General features: G+C 37.3%; 1 protein-coding gene across 3 annotated transcripts in view; it reads right to left on the reverse strand.

Annotated features, from left to right (window-relative positions):
* ESYT2 (extended synaptotagmin 2) overlaps positions 1–26,504 on the reverse strand; it is an 81,378-nt gene that overhangs the window by 40,967 nt on the left and 13,907 nt on the right. For all 3 annotated transcript variants that reach the window (XM_058832045.1, XM_058832044.1, XM_058832043.1), the window contains exons 2-6: positions 9,385–9,426; positions 8,662–8,796; positions 6,978–7,054; positions 1,192–1,264; positions 239–328 (exon numbers count right to left, since the gene is read on the reverse strand). In XM_058832045.1, the coding sequence (XP_058688028.1) occupies positions 239–328; positions 1,192–1,264; positions 6,978–7,054; positions 8,662–8,796; positions 9,385–9,426 (417 nt within the window). The remainder of the gene's footprint in view (positions 1–238; positions 329–1,191; positions 1,265–6,977; positions 7,055–8,661; positions 8,797–9,384; positions 9,427–26,504) is intronic.

The raw sequence follows: 26,504 nt of genomic DNA on the forward strand, positions 1-26,504 counted from the left end.
TTGCAAGAAAAGTTTGACAGCTTTGACAAAACACACTTCCAAATTCCAAAGTAATTATTATCCATCTTGGTTCCTGCTAGCATTCATAAAATTTTTCAGTCCTTATCTGTCAAAGTTCAACCAAACAGCAGTGACTTCCCAAACTCTTTCCTTTTGCTGCTTAATTCTTGCTCCATCATTTCCTAACTACCGTCATCAGCACTCTAAAAAAAGTGGAAAGGGAGATAAAAGTGCTTACAGGTTTCCTAAGGAAAAAAAGGGATAGTGCTCCAATTAGGGGCATGTCTCCTATTAGTGGTTCCAGGATAACCCTCATAGTGCCATGGATCTGTGAAAGGAGAAGAAAAAAGGACAATGAAATTGACTTCAGTCAAGTTTTAAATAAAATTTATTTGATGGCAATGCTCACACTTCTAATTCATTTAATTGTTTCTTATGAAATTATTTATATATATATAAATTACTTCTTTATATGTCATCCAAACCCAAAAAAATTCATATGAGCACTTAATAGTTGTGCTTAAAATTTCATTACATTCATCTATATCATGCAGTGTCATGTTGGTGGTAATTTCTTAAAAGTGTGAAGATTATTTCTACAGCTTCATATAAACAAATATATACAAAGCACAGTGGAATCCACAGGTACTGGAGCTAAAGCAGGTAAATCCTTATTGGTGTATTAAGACACGTGCAAAAGAGCTAATTCTGCTCCTTAGGGAGAGAACTGTTATCAGAAAGTTAAGGAAATCTCAGAAACAGTATCAGAAGGCAAAGCTTCTAATAGTAACTGTATGTAAACCAGGAATTCTATCTGATGCTTAGGTATTACATGAAATAAAATTTTAAGCTCTGTGGTGCCTTTATAAACTGACACATCACTCGGACACATGACACGTCACATTGGCTTGATGTGAAATTATCTCCATTTTTTCCTGTAGTAAATGTTATATATTTGTTCTACGTTCTTAATTCTTAATTCAACGTTCCTAATTCTACGTTCCTAATTCTTAAAGGATTTTTTTTTGTTAAGTCATGTTACTGAAATTCTAATGCAGTATCAATACTATTCAAATGAGAAAAATTAGTAAGCTACAAAGGTACACAATTACTGATGCTTTCTTATAGATTATTTCATCAGAGAATAGTGATTTAGTGATATGAAAATCAAAAGAAAAAACTGAATTTCACCTGTATACTTTTCACACCAGCTCTGCAGAAGTATCTCTTGATCTCCAAATCAATTTCACAGTTTCCAACAAAACTAAACCAAAAAAGAAGGTATACATTTCACTTTTATGGACTAAATTGCAATAAACTGTTAGTTCTCTTTTGCACTGTCATGACAATGTATTTTTTCTCTTAGCATATGCACAAAAAACCGAAGTTGAAATATTAGAACATAAAACAATATCAGTTTGCTAGAACATCCCCTTCAAAACATCATCACTGTCATCAAAATCACTCAAATTAATACCTAGGTTTGCTACCATCTCCAGAAGGATGCAGAACAGGAATCAAGCAAGAGGCCCTGCTTTTGGGAAATAATGGACACAGAATTCACACTCCATTTCAGGAAAGCTCTCCACAGATCTCATTGATTGTAAATGTATCCAAATCCACTCTCATCTAACATAATCATGAGAGGCACTAGACAGAGATGGTGGTTATGCTAAAAATGAAACTTGTCTGAAATATTCATAGACTCGCAAAGCCAGTGGTATTTAAAATTTCAATAAGCACGGCATGCTGAGCTTAATGATCTTCTAAGCAAGTTTTAAGCCAAAACAGTTGAGCCCTTTCTGAAAGGAGAGAAGGCAGGAAGCAAACTAGGGAACATACAAAAACTATGCAAATTTTTCCCTGAACAGTTCTTGCATCCCATTTTTGGGGATGCAAGGTCAAGTGATTGAAATTTTCCAGATGCTGCCCTGTATTTCAGATTTGTTGAAGTTGGTAAATCTATTTTTCCCATGCTACAATGCTACAAGATTATTCACACACAACTTGGGCTTAGAGTTTTAGCTGCTTTCCCTGAAGCTTCATGCAGGTCAAGCATGTACCAGCAGAGCTAAGCAACCTTTTTTTTCCAAGAGCTGGTACTGCTGTTAGACATCGGTTCTGAAAACAAACAAATTTTCAGACTCAACAAGGAATTCAGGAAGAAAGCTTGAGACTCTGATTTAGCATGGAATTGATCAATGATTCTACAGAATGAGAGCTAAAAGCAAAACCCAACAGGCTGAATACCATGCTCCAGGTAGGGAGAGATGAGCTGGACGAGGACACTGGCTAAGATAAGAGGCTGTTAACAGAAGGACAAATGAAATCTGAAGACCTTTCTGAACAGACTGCCCAGGTAAAGAAAACTGAAAGAACCAAGGGGTATAGAGAGGAGACAGATTAAAACCAGACACTGCTGAAAGGAGGGAGAAATTGTTTCCTCTGCAGGGCATCCTGTTCCAGATTCTGCAGCAGAGCCCAGCTTTCTGCACATTAATTCCTCAGACCTGGCTTGCACAGTGAAACACTCTTAGCTGTGTTTGGGAGAATGAAACAATCTTATTACAAAAATGTTTGGGGAATTGTGAACAAAATGGAACTGCTCTCTTCATCAGCCATTCTAGGCTCAAGTCAATATAAAATAAATTACAGTAAGAGCAGAACAGTAGGATTGCTGTTCCCTCCCCCCAGAGCCTGATGGACACAAAGTACTACCAAAAGAAAAAAAAGGTGAGAGCTGCTGCACTCCACATATCCATTATCCAAAATCATCTATATGCTCCTCTGCTCTGTGTGTAGTGGTGCTGTCTTTGGGATTTCAACAAATGCAAATTTTATGAATCCCTTAAACAGAAATAAACAATAGTACCAAGACTTTCCTGTAAACATCCATCACTGGAATTTATTTTTGAATATTTAAAAGATAACACTATACAGAATCTTTATTGTTCAATGGCCAGTTTGGGGAACTGGAAGACAACAACATGATGGGGTCTGTGTCAAAGGAAGGTGACAGTTGCTTTCCCTGGAAAGAATGCAGTGTGACTGTAGTTTAAAAATAGGTATGTAACTTTTAATATACAATTTAAAACTATGTAATTTCTATTTTTAAGCTAACTATATATAGAGATACTAGAGATATATATAAATACACTCCCACATATATATATATATATAAAATTGCATAACAACATGACACAGAGAAGCAAGGTCAATTAAAACCTGCAACTGAAACCTCAATCTTGGCACTCTGCAGCATCAGAACTATTTGTGTTATGAAGACCGGGAAGCAATACGCTTGTTTGAAAATCCATAACAACATGATGACAAACTGAAGTAAAAATAGCAACAAACTGCATTTGAGGGGACTAAGTCAACAACATTTAACTTTATAATAAAGCTAAATATGGTTTTGTTTCCTAAGATATTTGGCTGTGTTCATTAACAGTCAATGCCTACATAGTTGCACTGTAATATACCATACAACTTGAAAGTTCATTTAGTAAGCATATTCTATACATTCAGATCATAATACTTCAGAAATATTAATGATCCCTTTAAGGTACAGAACATTGAGACAGATTACAGTTTAATGAGGACACTCTTGAAAGAATATTAACAGCAGCTGTACTGAATCAAAAGAGAAGTGCAATGTGATCATTGTAGCCCATGGAAGATACCCAGAAGAAAAAGAAGAAAAAATAAAAAGGTTATAGCAAATATATTTCCTACATTACTGTGATATGTAGTTCTGTACACTAGACTATCTTATTTGTTTTTAGAAAGTCTTTAGACCCTATTTTTACATCTGCCAGTAAAATGTAATGAGTCTCTCCATTCAAGTATTCCATGTTTGAAAAAAATCACCCATGTGTTTCAATCTGCAGCCTAAAGATCTTTCAGTGCATCAATTTTTTTGTGTCATGAGAAGCTGAAAAACTCAGGCTATTAACAACTACTTCAATCTCTCAATCTTTTTTGCTTTCTTTGCTACAGGTCTTGTTTAAATTGACAGAGTTTATCTTGTTTTCTGATGATCCATAGCCTTTACCCAAGTATTTATGACATTCACGTACTTTAGCAAATATTTCTTTTTATTAAAATTTTATTTAGATTTTATCTTCATTTGCTCAAGTGGTAGGAATTTTTCTCTTGCCCATATTTATCATCAAGAACAGGACTTTTAAACTGTAATGAGTTTTGATAATTTTTTAACAAACTCCACGGTAAGAGAAAGGAAAAGCATTCCCTTCACAAATATGGCCCTCAAACTGAACCTTGAAATACATCCTCCAGTGAGTGCTTTGTGGATTAGCTATTCAAGCTACTTAAGAGTAAAGTTCTTAATTGGATCCTCCTGAGTGATGCACAAAACCTGTTCCAAAGAGTTCTGAAAAATACTCTGAAGCAATGATTATTATGCACTCAATATCCTCACAGAAACAACAGAAACTAAACCAAAGAACATGCCTTTTGAAGTTAAATTTAAAAGCAGGCCAAAAAAAAAACCTCATCAAACTCTCAAGGATGATGCAAAAAAATACTCTTAAGAGTTTTGGAGACACATTGAAACTACTTAAATGCACTATGCAAGGTCCAAAGTAAATGCACACTCCCCACCACAAACAGCTGACAGTAGAAAGGGCTAGAAGAAGATACAATAGTGAAGCTGCAGGATTAAAGAGGATTCTTAAAAGAATTAATGTATTTTAAATTGAAAAAAAAATATAAATAGACTCTTTCCTTCCTTCCCTCACCACACACCCCACAGGGCTTGGCTTCCTACAACTATTCTTATGAATGTTTAGAGAGGTTGTTTGGGAGGTCCTTCTCAACTGTGTTTAGAGAATGAAGGGTTTATAGAAAACTCCTAACTTTAAACTTAGAAATAAATTAAAATTATAACAAACTAATTTAACAGGAGATTAAAATCTACAGGGATAAATATTCCAAAGGATGGACTTTTCTCCAACAGCAAGACTGTTCTTTATGATCTTGCAAAACTGCAATATAAGACAGAATTTAGGGTTGGTATATGTATTTTAACTCTGTATCTAAATGTACCAAGAGATGCTTATTCTTCCTGTTACAACTGAGACAATCCCAGTGATAAGACTCACAGAGGATATATAAATCAAACTACATCAAACAGTAACAACTGGTACAGGGGGCCAGGAGGGCTCTCTGTCTTAAACTTGCATATTAAAAGCCTTTGAAAAAGAGCCCTTTCCAAATGAGGTGCCAAGGACAAATCTTAAATATGAAACAGGATTTCCTTTGATGATGGTTTTGTCTAAGCCTCAATTCCTAGAAGCTGTGATAATCACTCCAGAGCTCTCGTTTCCATTTTCTTCCTGGAAGTCTGTGCCACTGGCAGTAAGGATATGCTGTTGGGCTCAACAGGCACCCAGTTCACCCAGCACTACCACTGTTATTTAAACCACTTCAAGGAATTTAATTTCAGCCTTTTAGACTGGATTCTATTGCAGCTACCTACCACTTCTCTAGGTAGGTTGCAAGGTAACACAATGAGACATATGGGTAAAGATTCCCTTCAGGTCTATGTAAAAGGACATTATTCCTGAAGTTTTTGTACAAACCTACTGGCCTTTTTACTTTTATCTGCTTCATGAGGATGAGTGGAAATTAAAAAAATAAATAAATAAATACTTGATTTACTCCGTCTTCCTATGAATAGTTCTGCCTAAAAGGGAAGAATGGTCTTGGAACAGAAGCAGCTTCTCAAAAATCATTTCTATGGACTTTTTGGTCAGACAAGATTGTTTTCCTGAGGGCTTATCTCTGAAGAAGTGAGGCTGCTCTTCCAGATGCTCTCAAAAGTGGCAACAAAGAGAAAACTGAGGGAAATTGCTCCATTAGGGCTAACATATTCATCCAGTGAAATAAGCTCTCAAGAGTCAATCCTGCTGTATTTTGTCCAGCAACACAAATACCTGATTTGGACAGCTGTCTTTTTCCCACAGAAATAAAGTGATTCAATTCAATAAAGACTGGGCTCTGCTCACAGATGCAGCCCCCACCTGCTCTGGAACTCAGGGCAGCCTTTTCTCTTATCACTCTGAGGCCTGCCCAGCTCTGCCAAAGCAGCAAAGGCTTCAGCATAGGTGAGCTTTAGACAAATAATTCAAATTTAAGAATAACCATGTTCAAATTTTGGAAGTGCCTCTGAAGCTGAGGTGCCTGATGACACTCCTGGCTGCTGCCAGGGAAGCAGTGGGGAACACAGAAGGCTGCTCTTTTCTGGACTGTCAGTGACTGACAAATTTGGCCTTTCCATAACCCACAAACAGGCAAAAGTAGCCATGGTAAAACAGACCTATGATGGTCAATTATAAAAACATTGCTGGGTTCACTGACTGAACTTGCAAAAAACTCTGCAACTGTAGATTGTGTTGAGAATGACTTGGATAAATGTAGGGTATACCAACTGAGAAACCTATATAAAAGGGGTCATGATGAAATGGCAAAGAAACCTGAAGCAATGGAGCACAATCATTCCGGCATTTTGTAATACACAGATTTACTCTGGTAAAGTAAATCCAAATTCTTCAGTAACTACCATTATTTTTTTCTAATACTATGCTTATAAAGAAGAAATCTAAGTAACTGAGAAAAGTAAAAAACTCAAAAAATCTAACATCTTATATTTCAGACTACATTTAATAGCACAGTATTAATACATTAAGGAAAAAAAGTCAAAGATAGTGCTTTATCTTTGGAAAGTATTTTTTTATTAACGAACATGACTTTAAAGATGAAACCACACAGAGTTGATACTCCATTTCCCTCAGATAAATGCTATTTACAGCATGCAGTTTCTTCCATACACAGTCAAAACTCACAACATTTGCCTAATGAAACAATTCTCCTTTCAGGCCAACTTAACTGCCAAATCAAACAATGTGTAGATTATAAAGCATGGACCCCCCTTGTAATATAGTAATAAAGTTTACCTGATCTGAAGATCTAAAATGATCTGCCTTTTGTCCACATTCTCAGTGTACACTTTTACACCATTTATCCTCAGAGGCTGGAAAAATGAAGCAAGTAAAAGTTGGATTCTTCTACAGAAGTATATTAAACTCTTAACTTTGAAATAAAGGTGGATATAGGCATATCCATGCCTGAAGTAAAGAACCTACTATAAACATTAAAAGGTGTGAAGTAAGGCTAAAAATTTAGTTCAAATTCTTATTTTAGAGGTAAAAATTAACTTACTGGGATCCAATTAACCACAATCCTTTCAGCAGTTACCCTGGGTACAGACCACTCAACTTCAAGGTTTACAAAATATTTAATAATCAAGTTTTCCCTCTCCCCTGAATTAACATCTGATTTCTCTGTAGATATGTATGTCTAACACTCCCAAAGCATTTCTTTCTGTGTAACTACAACAACAAGCTAAATGTAGTTCACAAAATGACAGTTGCCTTAAGTGGAATTTAGTGAGAATAGATAGAAAAAAGTTCTGTAATTCCCATAAAGAGTTGTGTTGAGGATGACTAACAATTTGACTCTTGAGTTTCTCCTTTCTTGAAAAATGTTCATATTTCTATTTGCACATTTTTGATAATTTATGTGAAATCAAAATCTTACTGCTGTGTTGGGGCTGTGCAGCTCAACCAACTCAATCAAGGCTGCAATATAAAGTAAGAATAGCAGTTTGTCATGTCCAAGGTTACTCAATCCAGCTGCAGAACCATACAGAGGTCTGGGAGCTAATCTAAATCCTACTTAAAATTAGTATAGCTTAAAAGAATGCTACAGTCTGTAATACAAATATATCTAGGGCAGGACAGAGGCCCTGTGTAAAAGGACTTACAATTTTAAAAAAATAACCCAACATACAAAAGGTGCAGTAAAGCATAATGAACTGTAACCTACGTGAAATATAGTCACAAAGAGAGGAAAAACAATTCCCCTCTATTACACCTGAAAATTAATTTCAGGTTTCCTAACATTTGAGGGTGTGTGGGGGTGTTGATTTTTAAATCCTTACTTGAAATTCCATTTATGACAAGCAATAGAAACACGAAAGACAGCTTCAAACAAAAGCTGTTAAACTACATCTCAAAGCAGTAAAGTTCTGGTTAATGCAGGGAAGATTAAGTAGTACTGAACTTGCTGCAAGTAGAGGGAATCATTCTCAGCTTGCACTGGTCAAACAGGCTCTCCTGCAGGCATGAGACCTCTTCTTTCATGGGATGGAACAGCAGACAAATATCTGTATGCCCCTTGATACTGTGTTATGTGCAGTCCTTAAAAAGCCAAGCCAGTAGCCTTGACATTGACTCCACACATAACAGGATTAGAAGTGCATCTCTTACAAGAAAACTGCACTTGGATCATTCTGGAAAAAAGGATAATGGTCCCTGCTCACTTAACATAAAGCATTGCATGAATATTAAAATCACATGGCTGTGACCTCTTCATGTGACCAGGCTACACAGACCCCAGGAAATGCAATATAGCCTCTGCTAAAACACCCACACATTTTTATTTTAATGCTACAACAGAAATCAGAATCAGGCTTATGACCAAGTGTCACAGAGAAATATCTCTGTGTAGATTTGAACTGGCTACATGAAAATGCTATGTAAAACAGGGTCTCTCAAAAAAACTTCACCAGACACTGACCTGATGACCAATATCAATCTTTGTAAAACTGAAGGTGCTGAGGTGGTTGTTTGCGCCTCTTACTGCTGGTTCTATGGTTTCTCGGAAGAGTTTCTCAATGAATTGACAAATAAAAGGCCACATCTGTTTTACAGTCTAAGGAGAAAAAAAAAATCTACATGGAAGTACAGTTCTTAAATACATGAATAAGTTATAAATGTAAAAAAATCAGAACTTCACCGCATCTGAATATTCTATCTGAAAATTCTATATTGCTTTTTTCTTACTATTTTCCAATTAACTCATGTTCTGCTATGCTCTTTGAAAGAAAGATATTTTTTAAAAAGTAAGCTACATAGATTTATATCTTAGATTATCACACACACAAATCAAAACTGCAAATTTCATTTATTTTTAGATTGTAGGTCAGGAACTTACAGTAACTGGAAAGTATCCCAGACAAGTAGAAAATTAAAGATTGTGTTTACAGCTGCTATGACTTCCACACAATTATAGCTGTCATTACTCTAATGCCACTTTAAATCATTCATAAAACTCATAATTTAAGGACCATGAAACTAAATTTAATCATTCTTGTGACTAACTGGATCAACAACCAGAGACTTCCAGTGCATAAAGCAAAAAGTTAAAACTACTCTGTTCTCAGATTCTTGCCTCACCTTTAATTTTAATCTCAGCTTTCCATCCTGCCCCTTCCCATTTGGGAGCAATGCTTCTTCTTACCTTGTTGAGCCATTCTGCTCTCTCTGTATCTGGAAAATGCACCTAAAAAAGCCATAACAAACAAAAAAAATTAATACAAATACAAAACACTTTTTAGTTAATTGTGTCCAGTCATTTATAATACCAGAAAGCTTAGGAATCTTCCTAGACAGTGGACAACATACTGAGCAGTTAACACCCTTGACAAGAGAAGTAAAATACAAACTCATTTCCGAACCACATAAATATATGCTTGGACTTGTTTCTAATAGTAGCATCTGGAATAAAGCATTGCTGTAACACCATGAACAAACTGAAAAACAAGCACAGCCAACACAGCTTGTGTCAACCAATATTAACACGACACACACGACTGCCAGAGTCCCAACTGCACTTCTACTTCCTTTCACTGCCATTCATGCCAAATATTTTTTAATGTCAATAAATCATTGCTATAAGTATTTAATCAGTGAAGTTGAAGTTCAGGAATATGGATTTAAGTTCAGCCAAAAGCCCTTTGAAAGACATTTCTAGTAATTTCTTTTCTGCAGAAACCAGTCAGAGACAGCGTGACAATTTATACACGGGCTAGAAAATACCCATAGCAATAGGAAAACATCAATTAAAGCTGGAAGAACAGACACAATTTTCTAGACACAGAAGGAGAGTACAGTTAGTAGCTTTACCTTTTACAAACACACACACAGAAAAACCCCAACCAAACTTCACCACCAAATAAAAATAAAGCCCTGAAGAAGCATAGCTAACGAGAATTTCTTTAGAAACTCACAGGCTGTAGAATAAGATGCAGATCACACTTCCCAAACACAAAGAGCCTTTGAACACACTAAAAAACCGTGACCTACATATAGTGACTTTCGTGAAGCAATGTCTCTACTTAACCGAATTGCAAAGTCTTAATCTCTTCATAGCACAACAGATTGTACTACTGGCTTCAACAGCAGTTATTTTTATTATGCATATCCCAGATGTGAAGAGTCAGTAAAAGACCTATTCCTTAAACTGTATTTTCAACAAGATGAATTTGAAAGCAAGTCCCATTAATGACTTCTTTCAGTTTTTATTCACTTCTTGCAATAACCAGCACTAACATAATCCTCATATACTCAATCTACCTTCAGAGCAGTCCTTAATTTCATCTAATCCCCCAAATTTTTGCTATATAGTTTTTGCTATGCTGCCCCCCAGCAGCATAATCAATAGTGTCACAATTATTTCTCCAGTCTGTTTCTTTTTCAACAACCCCAGGTCAATAACAAAGGAAAACCTCACGTTTCTACAGATTCATGAAGAATTACAAACGCTGCTGTCTTCCACTGTGAAGAAAGGCTCTCAGCATCTTTTTCAAGTATATCACATATCTCTCAAAAGCATTACAAATGGTGCAAAAATGTCCAGTGATGTGCTTGACTGTGAGAAAAAACATTCAACCTCGTTTATTTTACTAAATGAGTTAAAAGAAGTCCTAATAGCAGATGGAACGATTTGGGAGCCATGTTATTTTATTCAGAATTAATTTCCTAGAAAATTATGGTGGGTAGAATGTCAGAACTCCGTACTTAGAGTGTTGGGGGTAGTGTCTGCCTTTTGAAAGCAAAAAATACTTAATTTTTTTTTTTACTTTTGCAACACAAGCAGTTAAAATTATGTACATTAACTTACAGCTGAACAGAGCTTACACTCTGTTTTTGTCTTGCAGGGTCCTCAAGTTGCTCCCAATGCTCAAAAAGTTAAAGGGACAGAAAGAATGAACACTGTTAACCCCAACACTAATAAATAACATTTTGATCTTTCTTTTAAAATACTTGCCTTCTGAATCTGCTAAAAGAAAAAGTGCCAATTCTAAGTAATGACTTGTCATGATGTTGGATCAACATGTTTCATTCTGATTTGCTTAGGTGAGCAATCAGTGATGCTCAGTTTCCCAGGATGAGAGCTGCAGAGATGTTTCACACAGGGGAATCAACATAATCCGAGAGGAAATGGTCAGAAACCTGCTATACTGTTTAGACAAGCACAAGTCTCTGTGGCTGGAAGGGATCCACCCAATTGTACTGGGGCAGCTGGCAGAAGTGATCACAGAGTCACTTCCCCACCAATTACCAGCTGTCCTGACTAACTGGTGAGGTCCCAGGTGACTGGAGGTCAGCAAATATAACCCCATCCACAAGAGCCTTGGGAAAGACAGGCCTGTCACTCTGACTTTGGTGCCAGCAAAGGTCATGGAGCTGAACCCCTGATATGACAGCGTGACTTACTTAGTGGTCGAGAGAAAGGCTGTCGATGTGTTGACCTGGACTTTACTGAAGCCTTTGACACATTTTCTCATAGCATTCTCCTGCAGAAACTAGCCACTCATGGTTTGGACTGGTGTACAATTAGCTGGGTAAAAATCTGGCTGGATGGCCAGGCCCAGAGAGTGGTGGGGAATGGAGCTACATCCATGGTTTTAACACTGGCCAGTCACAAATGTGTGCCCCAGGGCTCAGCACTGGGGACACTCCTGTTCACTTACCATTGTTATCAATGATCTGTATGAAGAGATTGACAGCACCCCCAGCCAATTTCAGGTGACACCAAGCTGGGTGGGAGTGTTGATCTGCTGGAGGGCAGGAAGGGTCTGCAGAGGGATCTGGACAGGCTGGACTGATGGACCAAGGCCAGTGGTCTGAGGTTCAACAAGATCAAGTGCTGGGTCCTGCATTTGGTTCATAACCCCAGGGAGTGCTGCAGGCTGGGGCAGAGTGGCTGGAAAGTGGCCCTGCAGGAAGGGACCTGGGGCTGCTGGTCAACAGCAGCTGAACATGAGCCAGGTGTGCCCAGGTGGCCAAGAAAGCCAAAGGCATCCTGGCCTGTGTCAGAAATGGTGTGGCCAGCAGGACCAGGGCAGTGATTGTCCCCCTGTACTGGGCACTGGTGAGGCTGCACCTGGAATCCTGAGGCCAGTTCTGGGCCACTCAATACAAGAATAACATTGAAGTGCTGGAGAGTGTCTCGAGAAGGGCAGTGGACTTGGAAAAGGGTCTGGAGCACAAGTCTTAGCTGGAGCACTTGATGGAGCTCAGGCTGCTTAGTCTGGAGAAAAGGAAACTCAGAGAAGACCTTATTGCTCCCTACAATTACCTGAAAGGAGGTTGTAGCCAGCTGAGAGTCGCTCTCTTCTCCCATGTGAAAAAGAGAGAAGATAAGAGGAAATAGCCTTAAGTCGCACCAGGGAGGTTTAGAATGGATATAAGAAAAATTTTTTCATGGAAAGAATTAAGCATTGGAACAGGCTGCCTAAGGAAATGGTATAGTCACCAGTGCTGGATGTATTTAAAAAAATTGCAGCTGTGGCATTTAGAGACATAGTTTAGTGGCAGATCTGGCAGTGTCAGATTAATAGTTAGGCCTGATAATCTTAGAAGTCTTTTCCTAAATTCTATGATTCTACAGCCATTGCAATGAACAGCAACAAAATAAAAGAAACAGAAATAGCAAATTAAACACACAGATGAGGAAAGGAAAAGAAAATTCACCGAAATACCAAAAGCAAACCTGTCTGCTGTGAGTAATGCAAGATGTAACAGTTGTCATGTTCACAATTCATTTTTAGTCTTCTGTACAAGTATCCAGTTGACATTCAACAGAAGAGACATACTAGACTTGAGAGAGGCTTCCCACTCTAAATATAACCTCAGCCCAGATGAAATTCACCTTCCTCCAAAGGGTGATACAACTTCCCAGATTCAGAGCACAAACTTCTGAAGGCACAGGCCACATCCCCTGCACCATGCACAAAGCTGACATCCAGTACACCTCTGTGGAATGAGGAAAAGAGCAAGCATCTCTCTTGCACCTATCAAGCACTCCTCATATTCAGTCCTAATATAAGTTCGGAAACAAACAAGAGGCCACAGATACTCAAATCTCATATATGCTAATTTATTAATTTTTAATTTTATCTGCTGTACAGTCTTTATTAACACCTTATTTAACAGACATGACTCTTAATTTTTCCACAGATTTAATAATTACTTGTCCTTTAGTGCGCCACACCTATCATGCTCCTACAGTTACAAGGGTTGGCATTAAGCCAGCTCCTTGATATGTAAGCTTAGTTTACCCCTACATTTGCATGTGACAATGTGCAACAAATAATACAGTAACTTCCATCCCTGTTTCTCACCCCTTTTCCATTGTTGCTTTTCTGACTGCTCACTCCAGTGTAATTCAGTTTGGTGCCTATTCTGACACTCAAAGAGCAGAGAGCCTTACATTTTCAAGACTGAAATTTTCAGCCAAGCCAACTTTGAATCAAAAACTGGGCTTTGCTTAATCTTTCGATGCTCCAAACCCAGCTTGTCTGAACACAAAGAATAAAATATTTATCCATCTACTAATCCCATATATTTTTACCCTGCTATATGAGACTACAATACTAGTGGCAAAATTATGTTTTGCTTTAAGAGCTTTTGACTTCAAATACAATCTCATGCATAGACAACAGGAGAAAGCCTGAGGGATAGAAGCTGGTACGCTGGATCAGTCAGGACTGACACAAGAATATTGAAGCAACTGCACAAACATTTTTATGGCCAGAAGCAAGAATCAGACTAACTGATGTGCAAAATCTGTTAATTCTTGTATAAAAATCTACTGACAAGCACGACAGAAAAAGACAGGAGTCAAGATTTCAGTTAAGACAGTTAATGACTACCAGCGTTTTCCTCTTGGCTTCTGTCAGTAAATTGCTCATGTAGGTTTGGCAAGTAGTGTCATTTCAACCACTTGGTATAGTAATTTATTATTCAAAGTATAACAAGAGAGAACTGTTGAAAGAAATGCCCTAATGACTATGTTCAACACCAAAAACAATAAAATATTACATGTTCCAGGAAAGTTCTGTTATTAAACATTATCTTGCAAAATACTTGCAAGTGCTCAGAAGATGCATTTCTGCACATTAAAAAGACACTATTTGGCTTTCTCACACAACTACATGTGCTTAGCTTTAAACAATTTTTATATTTACTTTCTATTTCTGATCCTGCACCTTCAAAAACTCACTTCAGAACACAGTATTTTTGTAACAATCAATAAAACACCAGAAAGAGCCCAAAGAATGCAGTTCCTTGTTCTGCCCTGGAAGACAATAAAAGAAAAAAGAGACAAAAGAAAGCCACTTATAATAACAGTAACAACAGTAGAAATGTTTCTTACCCACAATTATTTTATTTTTCAAACTCTCTGCATACTCTCTTCTATTGGCTATATTGACTCAAGTGTTCCGGCCAGACTATCATCTGCATCTTTCCAAGGAAACAAGGTTAGACACAGAATAATAACTATTACACTGAAATGCCATGGACTAAGGATTGGTGGGAAATTTTGAGAAGTCAAATAGCAATCAGCAAATAACATGAAATGATGTTCAAAGTGCAAATGATAACATTAATGCCTCAAATATAGTTCCTCATTCAGATAAAGGAAGTTTCACTTATTTTCGTGTCACTAAAAGCAAGCATTGACAAGAAATTCAGAAGGAAAGACATGGCAACATCCTTCTTTAAGTAATGTTGAATTGCTCTCAACACAAATCACAAGTACTAATAATCTACTTTAAAATATAAATTGCATAATAGCTATTACTATTTACTGATCCCTTCATTGTAAAACATTTTTCCTTTAAAAATTATCTTTGAAAGCTTTCTCCATCCTTAAAGATATTTATCAAACAGCCCTTGTTAAATTTAACATTTATTTGATGATTATGGTTAACATATAGGTCCTAAGTATTATCTACATAACTCAAAACCAAGCACCTACACTGAAAGTACAAAACTACAGGTATTGACCAGAGCATTCCAAAAACTGAAAACTAAATTTGGTACAAACCAAGCACCTTCTCATTAACTGTGTATTACAACAATGGAATAAATGAAAGCAAAAAAATATTATATTAAAAGGTAGGAAAAAAGAAAACAAAAAACAAAACAACAACAATAAATAAAAAGCCCCAAACAAAACTCCCCAAAACTTTGGGTTTCTTCTATTTTACACTCAAAGATTAAAGGTAAGAATTCCAATACTTTCAGGCACATGGTGTGATTCTTGGGGTGTCCTGCATAGAGCCAGAAGTTGGACTCAACAATGCAGATGAGTTACTTCCAGTCGAGAATATTCTACATTAAAAATAATGTATTATCATAGCTATGTTTAATAGATACTTATCTGAGTCAGCATTACTTAACTTATGCTTAGTTCCTTCCATTTGCACTGATTATTTGTTGCTCCAGATTTAAATCTTAAAAAAACTATACCAGTCATTTTAAGGTCACACAATATAATCAAGTTTCTTGATACAGTTACAATGCAGCAAAGTACTACTGAGCAGCTGTCCAGCTATTTCACAAATATCTCTTCTGTTAGATACTGACCCTTTCTGCTTATTTTGGAAAGCTAAAATTACATATAAAAATTCTCCTCTCTATCAAAAGTAGGTTTGTCTAGTTTAAATGTGAAAATGTATAAGGGTATCACAGTAACTTTTTCATAGTCTCCTCATGCATAATCAGTGGATAGGGACACCATACCACAGAAGGAAATTCAGGACAGAAGCCGAAATTAGCTGCTCTAAAACCCTCTGAATGTACAGCATAAGCAGTTATTTAACCATTAAGCCTAAATCCAGTGGTGTGGCAAAAACCCAAAACACACTAAAATTAAATTATCCTTTGAATTATAGCTGACAGTTTGTCTAAATTCACAGCACTTGTAACTCAAAAAGGCCACAGAAAGTTACTAAAAGAAGAAGCCCAGCATGGATAGAATAAATCGTGTCACAGAGTGATATTCAAGCTCAATTTAACAGCTATTCACTCCAGTGTTTTCCAGTTGGTAAAGCAGGCTGGCCTAAGGACATTTTAGGTAAAACAGAGCTGAGCAGGGCTAATAGCTTAATCCCATGTATTCCAGCCAGCAATCCCCTCTCACTCTGAAGCAACAAGGAGCAGCAATATTTGTTCCTTTCCACAGAGGAACTGACCCAGTCTTCTGCTGCTTGACACAACCTGAAGAGGCTTCTCCTCAAAGGCAGACTGAAGGGATGACCACTCCTTTCTGACAGGAGCCGAAGAAGGGGGGCTGTGAGCGAAAGCAGAGCAGCCAGGCTCTGTCACTTCAGTTATTCAGCTCCAGGGCTAACTGAGCAATGCTCCTAACTTCTATCAATACCAGATATACCCTGCCTCTCTCCTCTTCTAAATAACAAGGAAATCCCACAAAATATTTACTATTGCAGAACTGCAAGATTCGGTATTTCTGAAAGAAAAGTTTAAATGCTAATAGTGAGGGTTCCTTAAAAATCCTGCAGGCCCTTGTTACTAAACTAACAATCAACTGCTGTTTCCACTAATTTTGGTAATTCATTTAGTTTCTGTTTAGCATGCCTTGGGATGGATTTTATGTTTCCGGTTTTAAATATATTAAAATTATTAGCCTTTGCACAGCAAAATTCATGCTCATGACTACAAATACAGTGTGTTTGCAGTATGAGAATTAAGACAGGACTCTTGAAACTGTTTCCCTGAGAATCATTACAGATGAGCTGAATGTTCCTCTTCTTTCAACAGAAATATCTGGAAGGTCCAGAAGCAGACAGAATATCGGTTTTGTCAAACTATTTATGTCCATGGGGTACTTCACTAAATAATAATTAGAAAGACCCACTTAAACCAGTATCAACTAACCTAAAAGTGTTACAAAATAAGAAGTACAGGTTTTAACAATAATTGCCCATAAATAAACAAAAAAATGTTTTACAAAAATCAAACATCAGAAAATTAAGGGTAGGGGAAAAATAAAACTACCCCTCTCCAGACAGAGAGTACACATACACAGAGTAAAATACAGTGATAGAAAGAAGGTGGGGAAGGGCCCTAGAATTTTTGCCATGTCTCTATGATCATGACAAAACCTCAAAGTAAAACGGAAATATTGGAAAAAGTGGAAACATACTTAAATGAAAGAAACAGTTGTACTACCAAGCAAGGTTAAGGACTGTATTTATTTATAAACTGGAACATAAGCCATTTAAGTGCTTGGACAACACACTGGAAAACAAAATAAACCTTTATGAAAGAAGCAATTACATGCCCTTTGAGTCAGATTTGCACCTATAAGACAAGAGTGGCTTTAGAAACACATACTTGGTACCCCACCAAATGTTCCCAAAACACTACCAGCACAAACACTGTCAGCCCACGTGAGCTGCCTCTATCAGTTCAAGTCCTGTGAGGTGCCACAGCAAATTACAGACAGCTGTTCAGCACGAGTTTTCCAGGGTGATCTCTGTATTCCCCACTATCTTGAGCTATCTGCTTCAGTCACTGTGAGCATGAGGGTGAAAAGTAATTTATTCAACACAGCAATTAAAGACAAAACAAGCTGGTGCTTGGAGAAATTGAAACAAACAGCTTTTCAACACCTCCAGGGCTCAATGCTAGCACAGGAAAGCTACTACAATAGAATTCATACACCTCGAGTAATAAACCTGACATTTTTTATAAGCTATAGAAAGTTTAATTTCCTTGCAACCTTCTGTTACCTCTGCTCCTCTTCCCCTTCTAGAAGGTCTAAAGAAAAGCCTAACATACGGAGTAGCTCAAACCTGGAATAAACAGCAGTTCACATACACAGGACATTTCAGCATCCTGGTATCACCTGAAGGACATTATCTCCTAATATATATTCATAATATATCAGGATTCACATCATATTGATATCTGGGAGACAAGGAAAACAACTAGCAGCACATAGACTTTGTCTTGTAAAGTCAGGCTAAACTAGCATAAACTAGACCTTCCTAAAATGCTGCCAAGAGCCACCACTGCCCATACACACATCCTCTGAACCTCACTAGAGCCCAGACTCCACAGAGGGATCCCATATCCAACCTTCCTTCTGTGCTTAAATTAAAGCATACCATTCATTCAAACTCTAAAATGCCTTTATTACAATTTACCAATAATCATAAATGTTATTATTATATTATAATCATATATATAAATAATTATTACATATCATTATAATATCAAATATTATCATATATGTTATAAATCTATATTTCTCATTTAAGTAATACAAATACGTTACTTTGCTAAGATTATTTTTTTAAATGTATTATATATTAAATACATATACAGGACTGTAATTGAGAGCACTGCCCTCTGTTTTCCTTTTCATTGCAGAATTCATTGGAACAGCATTTAGGAAATTAACAATCCTTCCATTTTTGTTAACAGCCTAGCAAAAGCCTGATCAGTTTACAGTTTTGGCAGCTGAGGATTCAGAATGCATCCTTATGCAGCCCTGCATCAACACCAGAATATTCTCACCTGGATATTCTCCCCAGTTTCTATGGCAAACAGAGTCTTTGGCAATGCAAAATAATGTTGTATTTGCAAAAGATAAACCCTGCCTAAAAAGAGGTTCCAGAGCTCTGATATGACTGAAAAAGCAGCCCAGAACTAAGTCCTACAACCCAAAAGTTAAGGATGCTGAGCCATTTCACAGCACAGCAGTTTCATTTTTTCATGCACATCTTTCACTTCAGCATCTATTAAATATGCTTCACTCACAGTGGCAGCGTGACTTGTCAAAAGCTGCATTACTTTTCAGCAATTTAACTCACCAATACCAAAACTAGATAAAATTTGCCTAAGTGCTGCTATTTTTGCAGAGATGGAGCAAGCATGCCACAATAGAAAGTTACCCAGAGACCTCCCACTTAGCAGCAGCTTGCTATAACAAAATCCTCCGGGATAGGCATTATAAGCAGCTGCTCTGGAAGAATGACAGAACAGTAGTCTGCTAGTAAGGATGCTGGGAAATGCTGCTTCTAGCCTGACACTCAGCCTCTGCAGCCCCAAATGGAGGAAAGAGGTTCAGCCTAGAAATTAAAAACCAATCACCATTAACTTCCAGAAGCATCCAGGCTTAATCACCAGACAAACAACATGAAACAAAAATTCCTTTCCTTACCAGTAAAGGTTAGAGTTTCCTTCCAAATACATGGAATTACATTAGCATGGTTTCCTCTGGTATCTGGGTGCAGAATCAACAGCACAGGATGTGTGCCAGAGGAAGCCACATGGATTTGCCTTGCTCAGCTGTTACCTCCTTCTGCACAGAAAGCTTGAAGCTTTTAGTCCACTACCACAGGTTCATCATCTAGCACAGCCTAATTTAAGAACTATCTTCAAGTATGTATATATTAGTAATATATATCATAACTCAGGCTTCAATACAGAGATGACATCAACTCTGTAGCCACACTGATTTATTTTCACTGCAGTTTAGCATCTTGTAATTTTTCCTGAACTGCCACGTTCACATTTCTTTTTCACTTTCCATCTCAAAAAGGACAAAGACAACTTTTCACTGCATAGCTTGGAGTGAGACAGGACAGTAAAAATAATAATAAAGAAGTAGAAGGAATAGGGGGGCATTAGGTTGCAGGAACCTTTTAATGGTTTCCACTTCTAAGGGACTGACATCCAGAACCTCTGACTGATACCCTGAAGACTGATATCCTGACACATGTTTTCACATGTAACACACCTGTTGAGCACATCTTAAAGTGAGGAGACATAAGAATTAAGGTTTAACATTTTGACTGTTTACTATCCAGATTTACAACAGTGTTTTTATATACCACTTCCTCAGAAGACCAGAACCCAACATGAACTCTTAGGACAACAAGATGCCTTCTTCCAATCTCACCTCTACAGGCATTTATAGCAGTAACAATTGTAGTTTATAAATGCTGATGTCCATCAGAGGGCCAGGACATGCACCATTTTAAAAAAAATAAAAATTCGCATATTAGCATAAGACTCTATACAAACAAAATATCAGAAACTGGATTTATACTGACCAAAGTCTTGCTCTCACACCATGTTACAGAGAAGTAGTGCATTCAAGGTTTACAAAATGAAACACTTAATAACAGCCTGCATTAGCACATCTCCAAATTCCCATGAACATTGCAATTACTGAAAGCAAAGACCCAGATTTTAAATGTTTAAACTGCTAAAAGGCATAAGATGAACAATAGCTCTCAGAACCAACCAAATTTTACCACTTAAAAAATCCTGCACAGTACTTTTTTGACATTATTGACTTTACCCTTTAACTCCCAGGAGTAATTTAATTTCTTCTCCTTCTACAAATAAAGGCTAAATACCTTGAAATTCCAGCTTTTGGCTTTTAAAGTAAAATTATAAAAGCATCAGCATGATATTTTCAATTTGTCACATTTCAAAAACATTACCTCTTTCGTACTTTCAAGTCTCTGTAACAAATTCCTTTCCAGTTCCCTTGAGAATCCAGGCATGTTCCCACCCCACTGCATGCCAGAGTGTCTTATTCTCTTGACAGTCAACAGAAGACAAATTTTCTTCTCTGGACTGCTAAACATTAGCTTTCAAAACAGCTTATACAACCAGTGTCACAGCACAACTTACTACCCTTTGAACTGCCTACAGCTGTGAAAAGAAGTGCTGGGCTCTGCACCAAATTGTCAGCCATCCTTGTTGCTGGTATCTACAATAAAACATTGAATGTTTCTTTGCCTTTTACTCTACTGACCCGCTGCCTGCTTCCCTAAGCCCGCAGTCAGTCTGATCCAGTGACACCAAGGTTCCTGCAGCAGGGAGAGCTCACTCCTTCAGCACTCACTAGATTACACAGTTCATCTCGCTAAGCGAACTATGCAGGTGTTCTGTGAGGCCTAAAATGGCATCAGCTTCCAGAAAAGGCAAGTGTTAAGAAGCAATGCAAGACTCCTCTTCCTCAGGCAGATTAAATCTTCTCAGGCAAATTAAATCTTCTTCCCTGTCTTTAGCCTGAAACATCTCCATGCACTAAAGCCCAACCTTCTATTCTTTTTTATGTAATCTAGTATTCACAATACATTTGAAACAAATCTATGTGTATGACAAGTATTACTCACTTTGTATTGGCTGGGTATGAGCAAGCTGCAAATTTGTATTTGAAAATACAAAAAAGCAAAATGGAGAACTTAGATTTTTATTTTTTTGGTGGTATCCAAAAAAATGCAGTATCACGACATAAAAATTCAAGCTAGGTTAACCTGCATCCTAAGAAGTCAAACAAGTCTGTAGAGTACTCTCACTAGTTAAAACTTAATGCTTGTTTTGACTGACTCTGACTCAACACTAGCAAAGATGTTTAGCTTCTACACACTGCACTGCATCCAGTACTATCCAGCCAGAGCTTATTCTTAATATTAAAACATTTTTGAAATATAATCAGAAATCATGAAAGATATGTCAGGCATTTTAAAATTCCCCTTTCATCTCTAGCTGAAACACTAGAAACTCACTATGTAAAATCCAGAGAATATAGAGAATGTAGACCCACAGTCTGGGAGTTTTGTGGAACCTGTAAATAATCAGTGATTAGCCCTTTCTGAAACTATAAAGCTCTGCTGACAAAATAACAGAAACCAGAGCATTCTAATAAAGTGAAAGCAAAAAAGAGCCCAATGTTTAAATCGGGTCTCAAGTAAATGCAGTGACAAATGGTGGGGAGGAAAGCCCCAGTTAACCTGGCAGCATCAGGTATCAGATGACAAGCTTACATGTGTAACTCTTTCTGGGTCTTTCCTTCAAGCATTTAACCAAATTCTTATACCAGGTTCATATACAAAGCTATGTATTTCTAATAATTAGGTAGCCACTAAAATTTTTAAGGTATATAAGACTTGTTCTCTCTTCTCTCTAGAACAATTCTGTCCCCCTCAATGGGCTGTTTATCAGCAACAAACACAGAATAGTGTGATTTGTTAGAAAAAGACACACAAAGTACGTCATACATTTCACTGGCAACACATAACATAGAAACTTCTGCACTAAGCAAGATCAAAGGTCCAGCTAACACAGCAATCCGAAGTGATGTCTAAGGAAAAATCAAAAAAGTTTCTTTGGTGGTGAAGTTATACTTCCCTGAATGTTCTCTCAACTTCTGCAAAGGATGGCTGTAACCCTTAGCAGCTGTTGGCATCTTCCAGCACCCCTTCTATCGTGAGGCATGCTCAGCCCCTACCAAAGAAAACAAGCAAAAAAAAAACCCACAAGCAATTCCATTTCATGAATACTCTTCAGGTAAGTTTACTTAAAAATGATGCTCTGGAGTTTCAGTGCAGCCTTTAACCTCATATATGATCATACTGAAAATGCAAAACCAACAAAATACGTAATTGGAAAATACTCTGACCACTGAATTGCAATCCCCTACAACTGCAGGACTCATTATCCTATTTTTGTTTATAAACTCCACCTTAAAACCATGGAGTTTGCTACTGTTCCTCAGAACAGAGCAGGAAGGGCAGTTCTGGTGTGTTTTGGTAGGCTGGGTTGCTAAGGAAAGACACTGAAAGCACTACGTGCTAAATCAAGTTTCTAAACTCAGGAATGCTACATCTTACGTTTGAGCTACAAGGTGGAATCCAAACCCAGACTGCCTCCCCAGCTAAATTAACTATTATCCTCATCCTTAAATATCAGTCTTACTTACTATTTTGACTTCTCTCTAAAGTATAAAAGATACTTTAGAGGGGGAAAAGTCCTCAAAAATGTTAGAAGATAATGTTCAACAAACAAAAATCCCCACCCAGTAATATCACTTTGTTTTGAAACAGAAAAACTATTTTCATTATTTATTGAAAAGATTTTACAAACACATGAAAACAATTTTAAATTTGCACCCACAGCTTTTAATTCTTGTACTCACACAAATCACATTTGGACAGCCCATCTTCCAGCTGGAGTATCTATCCCATGACTGAGCTTAGCACCTCTTATCCAAGAAGCTATTTTAGAAAAAGCAGGGTAAGTGTACTTAAATCAAACCTGCAGAAGAACAGGCTGCTACTGAAACTGCATCCTCTGAGGAAAATTCATGTGCTTATGTTACTGGGTTGGCACATCCAGCATCTGCACAGTGCAACATCCAGCAAGTTGCAAATCTCCTGGGCTTGCAGTGTCTCTCTAGAACTGTACTATAATTTTCATCAGAAAGTGAATTTAATACCAAAATACACCATCCACAGCACTAGGAGATTTATGTTCATCCACAAACAGATTGACACTGTCTGGCAGTCACATCACAGTCTGCAGTATATTGAAGTCCACACATAGAAACAAGGAAGATGAAGCCCCTCAAGTAGAATTGTAGCAAATGAGTAAATGAGCACCCAAGGTTGTCCTGTTCCTTTTTTTCAACAACATATTATTACATGTTTTAATATTTTAGTTAAAAAACACCTATTTGACAATCCTGTTGATACTTTGATTTGTGTACACAGCAACATTTGTTCAGTCACTTGTCCCACCACGCAAGTTTTTACAACTCAACAAAGACAACGCAAAAGAAATGCTAATAATATATAGGAAATTTGGAGTTTAAAACCAACATTTCATCTTTTGGGGAAAAAAAAAAGAAAAACAGTGATGAGGTTTCAAGTTGTTGATGTCTTTTAAGACATCAGTCTTACAAAAATACAAAACACTAAACAGAAAGCAAAAGTCCAGTCAGTTTGCAGTGCTCCCCTTTACCCTACCAAGATTCCTCCAGGCCCTGCTTCCAGGAAACATCTCCTAAGATTCCATCTTCCTACAGACACAGACACTTTCTCTCACGTCACCACTGCAAACCATCACTGACACAGTCTTTTGAAATTGCTGTCTTGCAATGCTCTGCATCAAAACATTCCTCAGATTCTGTTAAAAAGTTTTTCCATCTTAAAAAAGTAAGCAAAGTAAGTGATCATAAATTCTAAAAAAATGTAAATCCTCGTTCTAAATTAAGCTCTTTTTAAAACAATACTGGAAACTAAAGAATCTGCTTTGTCCTGTGTTTTGGTAAGTTTAACATTTGGCCATATATGCCCTAAATGATACTCCATTTCAATTTCTCTGCTTCTAATCTAAGGTCACTTATTTTATTTGTGTATGTTTGGGGAGGAATTCCTGTGGTTTTTTGAGATAATATACTCTAGTTTTCACAGAAGCGGTTATAAAACCAGGCCTTCAGCAGAAGCACAGACTGTGGACAAACTACTATCTGGAGTCTACAAAGATTTTCAATAATGCCATCAGTTCACCTCTAGAATGGCCAATCAAGTGTGCAGTGCTGACCTGAATGAGATAACCTTGCTTCCTTACACAGCCATTGCTTATGCTCAGCACCACTTGCATGAAAACGTTTTACCCACACCTGAAACCAGCCCTTGCATAAAGGCAGCTTCTGCCCTTCAAACAAACAATGGGTAACAAGTAGCTCAGTGATGCAGATTCAATATCTTCTTGGCCTTGGAGGAGGAACCTTCCAGCGTTAGAATTGTTGGGTGTTTGACAGACAGGATGGAGAGCTAACAAGAGTGAAAAAATAGGAGTTGGACCCATTACCCTCTTACAAATTCAACACAGAACTGTCACCTCTCCTATTATTGATTATCATTAATGCTGAAGATAACCCAAGCATTCGGGGATCTCTTGAATATTCTTTACTCCTAATTCAACTATTACAAACACGCTATGTTCTTTCACTTTGCCATTTAGCAGCAAAAATAGCCATGATAAATCAATATAATTTTAATTAATGATAGCAGTAGGCAGTGTCACGTTATAGAGATGCAGCCTACAATTAATCATAACATTATGCATGTAAGAGTCTTTTAAGACTGAGCTTAACTGATACTTAAGCTCATCATTTCTGCATTTTAAGCATCTACTGTCCCACTCTGTGTATTTGTACAGTCCATAGCTGGAACTGTGATAATCAGATCACATCCACTAGATCATCATTGTAGTTTATGACAAAGGAAAGATGAAAAAAAATCTTTACATCACAGCAACCCCTTTTACCTACACATGGTTTCACAGCAATTTCAAGGATTTCCAGTTCTTAAGATTCAAACAGTGTAAATCAGTAGGCAATTGCAACTGATTAATTACTTTTCTATAATGCTCAGAATTCTGTCTTTTATATGGCCAAAAATAAACAAGTCACTCTACACCTGCTTTATCATCAATAAAAGAGAAATAAAGGCCTCTAGAGAGATATATCTGGCAACTTGAAATTTTTCTTAAGATCAAATACAGTCCTCTGGAGATGTGTATACTGACCAAAAAGATAAACTCCACCTAATTGGCACCAATATGTTTAAATTTAAGTTCGGCAGATTCTATCTCTGAGAGGAAACCAAGCACCTACTGCCTAAAATCCAACTTAGTAATAATTCTGTAAATGAAAAGAAATCTCTGTCAATTTTAAGACAACTGCCTGAATTTCCAACAACCACCAAGTAAGTCAGTTGTCAAAAATCTAGCTCTAAGAAATCTTGCCCATGGCAATGCCAATTTATTTGACTGCTCCTAAGCAGAGCCTTCCTTAAGCTGAATTTCTCTTGGAGAGGTTAATCTTTTTGCCCATGCAGGGAATAATATATGCAGCCAAGTCACTGTCAGTTCTGAAACTCTCAGCAGATTTTACAACAGATGCTAGTAATTTTTTTAGAAGTTCTACCACAGAATATTTACTACATGTATTAATTAAAATCTATCAGCTGTGGCCCAAATTATTCCTTGATAAATTTAAGTATGTAAAAAGTAGCAGTGTAGTTACAACCTCCTTACTGTAGGTTCTTCTTATACAGAGAAAAGGGACCTCCTGCAAAGAGTTCTGTTCATCCCTTTCACCAAAGGCAGGTGCCAGGGAGAGACCTTTCTCTGGAATGAAGTGCCCAAGTCTGGTACCTAAATTTCAGTTTGCTACAGGAAATGTGACTGTGTGTGCTAACTGGCAACAGATTCTCTTACAGGTTTTACTGTTTGTTGTGCAGGCCTGAATCCCAGCCCTGTACAGCTACCAGATAATTTTCAGCAGTCTTAGATATGTACTCAGCTTTTAATCACATGTAATAACTTTCTTGCAAAAGACATCACTTGAGTTAGAAGAATGCAGCGATGACAGTTAAAATGAAATCAACCCCCTTGAGTAAAATGCCACAGTTATTTTCAGAAATCTGCATAAATAGCAGCTAATTTGCAACT

Source organism: Poecile atricapillus, chromosome 2 (genome assembly GCF_030490865.1).
Source record: "Poecile atricapillus isolate bPoeAtr1 chromosome 2, bPoeAtr1.hap1, whole genome shotgun sequence".
Classification (NCBI taxonomy): domain Eukaryota; kingdom Metazoa; phylum Chordata; class Aves; order Passeriformes; family Paridae; genus Poecile; species Poecile atricapillus.